The 11,208-nt window shown below is 43.3% G+C and overlaps 1 protein-coding gene across 1 annotated transcript; it reads left to right on the forward strand.

The window, feature by feature from the left end:
* The first annotated feature begins 261 nt into the window (after positions 1-261).
* Positions 262-10,417, forward strand: LOC123484489 (D-aminoacyl-tRNA deacylase 1-like). The gene is made up of 6 exons (XM_045214879.1): positions 262-403; positions 1,672-1,762; positions 2,021-2,256; positions 5,494-5,591; positions 8,078-8,245; positions 10,017-10,417. The coding sequence occupies exons 1-5, from the start codon at positions 361-363 to the stop codon at positions 8,234-8,236; spliced, it is 627 nt and encodes a 208-aa protein (XP_045070814.1). The 5' UTR covers positions 262-360; the 3' UTR covers positions 8,237-8,245; positions 10,017-10,417.
* The last annotated feature ends 791 nt before the right edge of the window (positions 10,418-11,208 follow it).

Genomic DNA, 11,208 nt, shown 5'->3' on the forward strand with positions numbered 1-11,208 from the left:
GTGCAAAACCCAAATTTCACCCCAGGAATCAGTACAAAAGGTCTTTGTAGCACTTTCATCCTCTGTCTGATATGGTCCCATGTAGCTCAGTTGGTAGAGCATGGCGCTTGCAACGCCAGGGGTGTGGGTTCGATTCCCACGGGGGACCAGTATGAAAAAAAAAAATTACGCACTCACTAACTGTAAGTCGCTCTGGATAAGAGTGTCTGCTAAATGACTAAAATTGGAAATGTAAAATGTAAGAAAATGTATCTACTGCCACCTGCTGCCGCTAGATGCCTCTGACAACGCAGCAAGGTTTCATGGGAAAAGTGCACCACTTCAGTCTGATTCATTCTAAGAAGCGAGCTAATCAAAACAATGAAGGCAATCATTCAAAGAGTGACAACAGCGAGCGTGTCAGGTGAGTAACGCTATCTACTTATTATTATTATTTTCTATATCGCTCATAGTGTCAATGAATGGTAATTCTTCACCGGTAGGCATGTTGCAGGCAGCACAGAGGATTGCTAACGTTAGCTAGCTTGGTAGCCGCACGGCTATCCAATCATTTATTTATAAAACCCTTTTTCAGTGGTGTAAAGTACTTCAGTAAAAACACTTTAAAGTACTACTTAAGTCGTTTTTGAGGTATATGTACTTTACTATTTATATTTTTTGCCAACTTTTACTTTCATTTCACAGCATTCCTAAAGAAAATAATGTAATTTTTACTCCATACATTTTCCCTGACACCCAAAAGTACTCGTTGCATTTTGACAGGAAAATGGTCCAATTCACACACTTATCAAGAGAACATTACTCTACTCTACTCTACTCTACTGCCTCTGACTCACTACGGTAAACACAAATGCTTCGTTAGTAAATTATGTCTGAGTGCCCCTGGCTATCCGTAAATATAATAAAACAATAAAATTGTTCCACAGGTTGACTTAATATAAGGAATTTGGAGTGATTTATACTTTTGCTTTTGATACTTAAGTATATTTGAGAAATTCCATTTACTTTTGGTACTTAAGTATATTTCAAACCAAATACTTATAGACTTTTACTCAAGTAGTATTTTACTGGGAGACTTTCACTTTCTATTGTCATTTTCTATAAAGGTACAGTATCTTTACTTTTACTCAAGTATGACAATTGAGTACTATTTCTACCACTGCCGATTTTACATCGGGTGATGTCACAAATTGCTTATACAGAAATTCAGCCTAAAAACCCAAAGAACAAGCAATGTAGATGTAGAAGCACGGTGGCTAGGAAAAACTCTCTAGAAAGGCAGGAACCTTGGAAGAAACCTAGAGTGGAACCAGGCTCTGGGGGGTGGCCAGTCCTTTTCTGATTGTGCCGGGTGGAGATTATAAGAGTACATGGCCATTAAGACTGGATTGTTCTTCAAGATGTTCAAACTTTCATAGATGACGAGCAGGGTCAAATAATAATCACAGTGGTTATAGAGGGTGCCACAGGTCAGCACCTCAGGAGTAAATGTAATTCCCACTTTTTTGTTGAATCTCCCAGATACTGTACTGTAACAGCCTACCACTACTTGCAAGACTGTCAGTGTGTGCTAGATTAACCACACTTTTTGAGGAGGATGTGTCTGCCACTGAATATGAAAAGGACTACATTATTTTATTGATTTGATAATTCTGTCTTGTGTTGTTACAGTGGGAGAGCTGCAGATCAGCTCAATAGGCAGAGGACTGTGTGTGTTGCTGGGGATATCCATGGAGGACACACAGAAGGATGTTGACTACATGTGAGTGTGGGTTCATTCAGTCACAAAACATTGTCTGTGCACTACAGTATTGTAGCCCTTCACCTACATAGGCAGGGCATATGGGCCAGGTCAGGTTCATATCTGTAATAGGAATTTGTAAGAAACAGTAGCATTCACTTAGAGGTATTCTTTTGTATTTAGCCCAATAAGTTTGTATTTAGCCCAATAAGATTCTATTAAATTAGTTCTATATTGCTACAAATTCTATGCCCCAAAATGCATCTCTCTGCTTCTCAGGGTTCGTAAGATCCTCAACCTGCGTCTGTTTGAGGATGAGAACGGCCGGGCGTGGAGCAAAAGCGTCATTGACAGGGAATATGAAGTCCTATGTGTCAGTCAGTTCACTCTACAGTGCATACTTAAGGGTAACAAGCCTGATTTCCATGCTGCCATGCCTGCAGAGCTGGCCCAGCCCTTCTATAATAACATCCTGGAACACTTGAGGAGCACCTACAAGCCTGAGATGATCAAAGGTGGGTGAACACACAGAACTAAATAGAAAACAATATTACTATGGGTGAACATCACTGACTGACACTGCAGGCATAAAGTCTGCTACATATGTACTAGGCCTATATCAGCTGCTATAACTATATCACAAGCTACTATACAAGCCTGAGATGATCAAAGGTGGGTCGGTATCACTGGCTAATACACGGCAGGCAGCCTAGAGGTTAGAGCATTGGTACAGTAACCGAAAGGTTCCTTGTTCGATTCCCCGAGCCGGCAAGGTGTAAAACTCTGCCGTTCTGCCCTTGAGCAAGGCAGTTAACCGCGACAACAACTGCTCCTCGGGTGCCGATGATGTCGATTAAGGCAGCCCCCCGCACCTCTCTGATTCAGTGGGGTTGGGTTAAATGCGGAAGACACATTTCAGTTGAATGCATTCAGTTGTACAACTGTCTGGGTATCAGTGTTCCCTCTAAGCTGCATGCAGCTCCCATCAGACTGCCGAGCAGAAGAAATATCCGCCCGGCCAGAGAAGCATGAGTTTAAACTTCACTCACCTTTCTTGAGTTTTCCCCTTTAGTTAACACTATCAACATTTCACTCTACTGTGGGAATTGTGACCGAATCAACGCAATGTTAACCAATTTCAATGTAACATACCGACATAAAACAAACTATGCAAGACTTGGTATACAAAACTAACTATGCAAGATATTTTCTTGTAGGCAGAGCGCATTGGAGTAGGATTCTGTTGCATTGACAGGCAAGACTCAGGCCCATACTCTACACAGACCGGTGCGCCATAACCAATCAGAGCTGCAGTAGGCCTATATGCAAATATGCATTGCCATATATGGATCTGTGTCGTTCAGTTTGAACTGGTCCGTATTTAGGCTACAGTATGAGCTGTCGCGAGTAGATGCGCTAGGGGGGGTCCTAATGTTTGTTATACTCAGTGTATATTACAATATCACTATATCTATCTACAGGCCTGGGCTGATAAAGAGTTGGGCTGGGTGAGCATCCCTGGCTAACACTACAAGATGAGCCATATATAGAGTTTTAAAAATAGACTACTATTGAACAGAATTTCACATCCAGTGACCCGAAAGTGTTGAGGACACGTTGCTGTGTAGGCAGTTTGTGGGCACAGAGAAATGGACTCTCATAAGACACTAGATAGGAAAAGCCTAAATGAAGATATCAATTTGATAGCTAATAGGCACAATTATCTTGGGTATTTAATAGATGGTAAAAGCGTCAGCATTCTTCAAAGTGTGTGGTTTTAATATTTAATAGCATTGGGTCAATGTTTTGCTCGATCAGGGTTATGATGGATTGCAAAAGGTCATTTGTTCAAGCAAAGATGTGAAGCTACACTGAACAAAAATATAAACGCAACATTTCGAAGATTTTACTTAGTTACAGTTCATATAAGGAAATCAGTCAATTGAAATAAATTCATTAGGCCCTAATCTATGGATATCACATGACTGGGCAGGGGCGCAGCCATGGGTGGGCCTGTGAGGGCATAGGCCCACCCACTGGGGAGCCAGGCCCATCCACTGGGGAGCCAGGCCAAGGCAATCCGAATGAGTTTTTTCCCACAAAAGGGTGTTATTACAGACAGAAATACTCCTCAGCACCCCCCTCCCAGACGATCCCGCAGGTGAAGAAGCCGGATGTGGAGGTCCTGGGCTGGCATGGTTACACGTGGTCTGCGGTTGTGATGCCGGTTGGACGCACTGCCAAATTATCTAAAATGATGTTGGAGGCAGCTTATGGTAGAGAAATGAACATTCAATTCTCTGGCAACAGCTCTGGTGGACATTTCTGCAGTCAGCATGCCAATTGAACACTCCCTCAAAACTTGAGACATCTGTGGCATTGTGTTGTGTGACAAAACGGCGCCTTTTATTGTCCCCAGCACAAGGTGCACCTGTGTAATGATCATGCTGTTTAATCAGCTTCTTGATATGCAACACCTGTCAGGTGGATGGATTATTTTGGCAAAGGAGAAATGCTCACTAACAGGGATATAAAGAAATGTGTGCCCAAAATATGAGAGAAATAAGCTTTTTGTGCGTAAGGAACATTTCTGGGATTTCTTTTTTTAGCCAAATACAACAGGTGTAGGTAGACCTTACAGTGAAATGCTTACTTACAAGCCATTAACCAACAATGTAGTTTTAAGATAGAATACCAAGAAATATATATATAAAAAAATTGAAGTAACTAATAACTAAAGAGCAGCAGTAAAATAACAATAGCGAGGCTATATACAGGGGGTACCGGTACCGAGTCAAAGGACAGGGGCACCGGTTAGTCGAGGATGGGACCAACACTTTCCATGTTGCGTTTATATTTTTGTTCAGTGTAATTGATAGCAAAAGGTCAATATCACAAACACCTGGAGAACTCTAGTGAATAGAAGGGTTGCTGTTCATAGCTTGGGGAATTGAGACACTAGTTTAAGGATTGACCAGGGTTAGGGTAGATAAGCCAATGCATTCCTATGGGAAATAGCCCAGACTACAGGGTCACATGCAGTAGCCTATATCCTTAAGGTCACTCAAGACTCGACTCCTTACCTGAAAGGCTCGGAATCAGTTTAATCGCCTGCTTTCCGGTTGAAACAGAGGTTACATACATACATTGGTCTATAAGGTCATAGTTCACAGCATATAGATAAAGTGTTCTATTTAATTCTATGGGTCACAGTGCAAGGATTATGGTGGTTCCACATTGGGGTGGTTTTCTTTTATCAGGTTGTAGTTGGTGATGGTGTTGAATTGGGTCAAGCCACCAGGGAGAAGGTGTAGTGGAGAAACTCTGTGTCCCTGCTTGTAGTGGGACACAAGCTCTCTAATTAGTATTCTCACTGCCAAGGTCCAATCCCCTGAGTGGGAGAAACAAGATGATTCGGCACTTTTTAGAACACAACACCCAGCCACTGGTTTCGTGGGCAGATGGTGTAATAAATCTAAGCATACCTGGGCGAAAGGGGAACATTTAAGTATAAACTTCCTGTCTTATTGTGTCTTAACACCCTCCACTCCCATATCCCTGCTGTACTGAGATGACACCTGCTTATAAATCATTGATATAGATTAATATGCACAATAAGCAAACTGCAGTGGCCATTACTGGATGGAAACGTTAAGCGTTGTCATTTATATTGGCCTATAGAGGAAGGGGGGGGAAACAGGAGGATGTATTAAGGTTAACCTTTACATTCTCCTTTTGTCTTGTGTTTTTAGACGGGCAGTTTGGGGCCAAAATGCAGGTTCACATCCAGAATGACGGACCAGTCACCATCGAGCTGGTGTCTCCTTCTGCTCCCATGGACCCCAAACAGGTACAGTTGATGCTGTTGATTTCTGCAAGAAGAAGTTGGCCCATGGTGTATGATGGTGTCATATTGCGGAGTCTCCCTTTAGTAGGCTATGTATATTGCTAGACTATATTTGTTTTGAGTTCTCTCAGCACTCACTGTCTATCCTGCTATCCTCCAGCAGGTGGTGCTGCAGGTCTAACTTCTCCTGGTAGTAACAGATGGAGAACAGATCCTGATCAACATGCGAAGCTGCAGTATTGCTTTTCTTAGTGCAGTGTTAGTCAATCTCTGGTCCATAGACCGGCACCGCTCCATGGAATGTGGCTTACTGGTTCCTGAGATAGCTGTCGGACATTTAGTTGGTCAGTTTTCTGTTGTAATTTTAGTACCTGGCTCCAAGGAGGAGAACCAAAGATTTCCCAGTCCCTGGTACAAAAAACGATCCTGATACTGTAGATGTGTACTGATTTATCCCATGAATCTGTCCTGCTCTGTCCCAGCACCCCTCTGGCCTAGCTGAAAGACCACTGATTGGCCAAAACACACTCTGAAAGGTTTGAGTTGTCATGTGTCAGAAGTGTGTGTGTGGGCGACATAACATATGATTGGCAGGTCAGGGTGAGGGGGAGGGGGCGAGTCGCCACCACATGGGTGCCCCCACTCTCCCCACAGGGATCGGTTGACTCCTGAGTGACTGTGCACTCTGTTACCATGACGACAGCCTCCGCAGGGGAGACTCAGGCCATGTTGGCAAAGAAATATATTTTAATGTGGAATAATGATTTATGAGATCTGATGTATAGCCTAAGAGTGACAAGTTCACCCACAATGTTATATTAATAATGGATGTCCTCTCTTAGGGCCAGTTTCCTGGCTCAATCTAAATTCACCATTGAACATGCTTTCAGGACTAGGCTTAATCCTGATCCATGAAACCAACCTTTGTGTATTACTGTGCATCTGTTTTTGAATGGTAAACTATGTGAAAGGTCATTTAAGTTTATTGTAGGCAATCTATCCATCCTTAAACATGACAAATGGATAACCATTGGGTAACACTGCTGATTCCACAGTATCTCCCAGTCCTGTTGTGTGTAACACAGTAGGATTTGAAGGACCTAAAGCCTAGATTAATGTGTTACACCACCACATCTACTTTAAGACATCGCTCTACCATCCAAACAGCAGAAAGTACTCTGGACCACTGCAAATAGCAGCAGCCATGAGGGAGTAGGGACATCCCTCCCTGCTTCTCCCTAAACCAGCCCGCTTCACATTGTATTTTATTCAGTGAGTCATTTGAAATTGTAGTGTTTTAGTTATTTAAGCATTGTTGAAGACCTCCTGAATGTGATTCCAGTCACTTCTGTGTGTGTGTGTATGAGTGTGTGTGCATGCGTGGTCTTTGTGTCTGTGTGTGTGTAAACTTGGCTGACTGCTCGATCCAATGGATGTAAGCGGCAGTCCTCAGAATTTTAATCTTGTCTGTTTTGGATGTTTGGGATGTTGTTGTGCAGTTAGAGGGGAGTATGCCAAGACTGAGAGGATCATGGGTCAACTGGGGGAGCAGCTTAAACACATACACACACACTCTCCCTTTCCATGAATCAGAAGCTTTATCCTATACTAGGAGAGGGACAGCAGAGCCTAGAAAACAATAGCATTAAATCAAGTTATCCTGTTTCCATTGTTCAGTGAAAGTAATTTTGACTATGAAACAGTGGTCTTAATCACTGAAATGTCATGTGATCGTTTTTGTAATCATTTTTATTGGGGGGGGTTCAAAGCAACACGACACCCTGGGTAGGATGGTATCATTGAGAGGTGTAATGAGAAAGATTTGCTAGCTAGCTAACCGCGATGGAGTTGGTACGGGGATAACTAGATACATGGTGGTTTTGGAGTCTTATTCCCCTTAAATAATGAAGAGTTTGTGGGATGTTGTGGCTTTAGCATGACATTTAAGTCATAAATATTTCCTGTGGTGCTCATGAAAGTTTTAGCATGTATGTTTACAGACCTTTAGTGTAGAGTTGTTGTTTAATGTTCACTGAGCAGAACAGAGATGGCTGCTACAGTAGTTTCCTCAGAGAGGGAGTTCAGTAGATTAGCCTTGCAGCTAACCATAGATGGTGAGAGAATGGGAAGATGAATCAGCTCTTTGAGTGTGACCGCTTTATATTGTCAAGACAGTTATTGCTTCTGGAAATGATCTGGCTTCTGAAAATAATTGGCAACGTGTGAAAAAAAAAAACTCTGATGTTTAATTTCTTTGTTGTTCTGCCCTTAGTCTCTCATGTCCTCTCTTCTGAGGACATTTGTTTATGTAGGCATTATTTTATACAGTTATACATAGCTAGGTCCCCTGGGTTTTCATGGACTTGTGACTTGACCAAAGTAAAAAACAGGTCACGTGACCATGAAAAACTCTTGGTCCCAATTAACGCATTAGATCAATCAAAGTTTTGTCCTTCCTTCACACACTTTATTTCTGTATTTCTTCTCAGCTTGCTAAGCAGGAGAAACAGCAGCAGTGGAAAGAGAAGACGAGCTCTAAAGGACCCTTGGAGTCAGGCAGGGAGAGGGCCGCCCCGCACCCCAGAGAACAGGACCCTAACGCCAGCAGTGGAGCAGACGGAGATGTGTCGTCAGAGAGGGAGACCTAGGGCAGCACGGTGAGCCTGGAGAGACACACGTACACACACGCACACACACACACACACGCACACACACACACACCCAACCTGCTGTACAGGTAGTGCTATAGGACTAATACAAAAACTGTACAAATAAATAACCAATAAAGTTGTCCTCTGTTTTGGAGGGGTGAGGGCAGGTTAAAGTAGTGGTATCTAGTGCTGGTACAAAACACTTTACGTCGCTGGTCCTTTATTCAAGCCTCTGGACGTCCTCTATGTATTGCACATACATGGATGAAATGGAACCACTTCAATCCACATTGGTGAATGTTGTACTACACCTGGTCGTGAATCGCTCCATGTTATTGTTGCCATTGTAGTGAAATCCAAAAGGAGGCTGTTTCTTATACAATTGTTCAGATCCCCAGATTAGAGGGCTTTGCTCTTATTCATCCCCAGCGTTTGTTTGTTTACTCGTTTAAAAACCGAGAAGTGAAGTCACTGACTTAGTCAGTCAGCCTCTGCTTGCCCGAGCCTGTGTTGTGGTGTGTTCGCGACCCCGCCTTACCCCGTGTTGGGGTCAAAGTGCAGTGACCTGTGGTGTAGTTGGTGTGGCATCGGAGCGAACACACCACCACACGACGTCACTACTGGGTGACGCATTCTCTCTTTCATAACCATGCACATACATACACAGATACATGCACACTCACACTTACATCATGCGTACGCAAACACATTATACACACACGGTACATACAATATATGTAATTTACACACACACCCCATGTCCCTCATGGCTCTTCGTACTCTGCCTCCGGCGGTATCCCAGACTCCCCGGTGGTGAGGACACTGTATTCCCCTCACTTTGAGAGAGAGAGAGGGAGAGAGACTAAAGAAATATGCCGCAAGACATCCGCAAGGCCTCCCCGAGATGGTTACATAAGGGCACTTTGTCTGACAGAGTGCGAAAGCCCAGAGGGGGACAGAGAGGGGTAAAGTGAGGTAGAGTGTGACAGATTGAGAGTTGTTGTTTTCACTTTCGGGGGGGAAACGCAAAGGCAGCAGTTCTCTGTGTGTGTGTGTGATAAGCGAGCTCAGACTTGAACTTGAAGGTAGAGAAATGCTCTCTCTCCTCCTCATCTCTTACTCTCCTTTCCTCTCCTCTCTCTCGCTTCCTCAGTTCAGTCACTTTATTTTTAAAGGGGATATTTGTCTCCCTGAGGTTTGCTTACTATGACTTAAACATGAGCAGTGTGCACCACTGTGTGTCTCAGAATGATTAGAGTCATTTTGTGACAAGTTTCCGCCCTATCTTCCCTCACTTCCTTCCTGCCTACAATGTTCTATTTAGATGAAACGTTCTTGTGGTACTGTTACTGCAAGAATCGCCCTGCTCTCACCACTACAACTACTGCTCTTTACACTACCACCACTCCTACTAATGCTACAATGTCCAATGCTACTATGTCCAATACAACAACAGACTAGCTGCTTCAGTAGTTTCCTCAGAGAGGAATTCAGTAGATTAGCCTTGCAGCTAACCGTAGATGGTGAGTGAATGGGAAGATGAATCAGCTCTTTCTGAGTGTGACCGCTTTATATTGTCAAGACAGTTATTGCTTCATGAAAATGATCATGGCTTCACGGTGAAAAAAAGCTCTGATGTTTATTTCTCTTTCTTGTTCTGCCCTTGTCTTTTCTTTTTCATCCTCTCTTCTGAGGACATTTGTTCTGGATAATGACACCTGCTAATTGATGTTCCATATATGAATATACTGATAATGATGTGTGTTGTATCTTATAGATTTACTATATTGATGATGGGAGGAGCCCAGTCTGCCAAAATGGACTTAATCTACAGAGACTGTGAGACGTGACTCTGGACTGTCCTCCTGTAAGAACTTATTGGCCTCTTCCTCTCTATCTTTCTCTACAACATTGGCACTCTCTGCCTTGTACCCTCTCTGCCACTGTCTTCCTCTACTCAAAGACATGGAACCTTCCACCCAAAATGCGATGGCACCTATGGCAGAGAGGGAAAGTGGCATCACAAGATGGAGATGGAGGAGATTCCCTCACCTTACTTTTGTAGTTCTTGTCTTAATTTGATATTTATGAATGTTATGAACATGATATGCTATGCTGTTGTTTAGTGGATTCGAATAGAAATGTTGTCATTTTATAAAAGAAAACATGGTGTGTGGACCTATGCTGTGTTTCTTGTCTGTGTGTGAGTGTGTACATGCTCTTAGGGAGGAACACACCTACCTTCCAATTGAACCCAAATACCTTCAAAACTCAAGTATTTAGTTGACAGAACATCTATTCCTGGCCTGCAGGAACTGCTGCGCAGCGTGATGTTGTGCTGGGATGAGATTTCTCTCCCATCTTTTTCTGGTTGAGAACAGAACAGGAGGAAACTGAGAAACAACGTCAGGCTCTGGAGATATCATATGAGGGGGAAGACAAGACATGACCCAAATATGTCTGGCTCTACTGCTGTTTTAGGAGGCTCTACGCTCCACCACCATAGTATGTGTGTGTGATCCCAAAAAGGGTAGACAGCCCCCGACTATGTTTCATCACAACAGGGGAAGTGACTGCTGGATTATGGATGTAGACACCAATCAAGACAGTACAGCAGAAGTGATGAAAGCTATTTGGATTTTAATGGTGCATAGTTGAGACTGTGTGTGTGTGTTTCCAAGTGTGTATTGGGGTCCCTACTTGCCATGACTCATTGATGGTGGGGGGGTATTCTACAGTTTGTGTGAGTTGTTCCGTCTTTGATAATGTTTCATTGTGGATCTCAGTACTGTACTACAAGTGTGCATGTGCATGTGTGTGCGTGTGTATCAACGTCTGTGTCTGGGCGCGGTGTCAGTTCAGTTGGACATGGGAAAGTGGGTTAAATTCCAGGCATTCTGCTACAGCGTCTGGGGTTGTCTGTTTCTTTCGGAGGCTTTATCTTACCTCTCGTGTGTGAGCCAGACTCT

The sequence above is a fragment of the Coregonus clupeaformis genome, unplaced genomic scaffold, assembly GCF_020615455.1.
Source record: "Coregonus clupeaformis isolate EN_2021a unplaced genomic scaffold, ASM2061545v1 scaf0331, whole genome shotgun sequence".
NCBI lineage: Eukaryota > Metazoa > Chordata > Actinopteri > Salmoniformes > Salmonidae > Coregonus > Coregonus clupeaformis.

Coding starts and splice junctions, on each gene's coding strand:
- LOC123484489 (XM_045214879.1), top strand. CDS start 361: ATGAAGGCAATCATTCAAAGAGTGACAACAGCGAGCGTGTCAG. Junction 404..1,671: donor GACAACAGCGAGCGTGTCAG/GTGAGTAACGCT, acceptor GTGTTGTTACAG/TGGGAGAGCTGCAGATCAGC. Junction 5,592..8,077: donor CTCCCATGGACCCCAAACAG/GTACAGTTGATG, acceptor ATTTCTTCTCAG/CTTGCTAAGCAGGAGAAACA.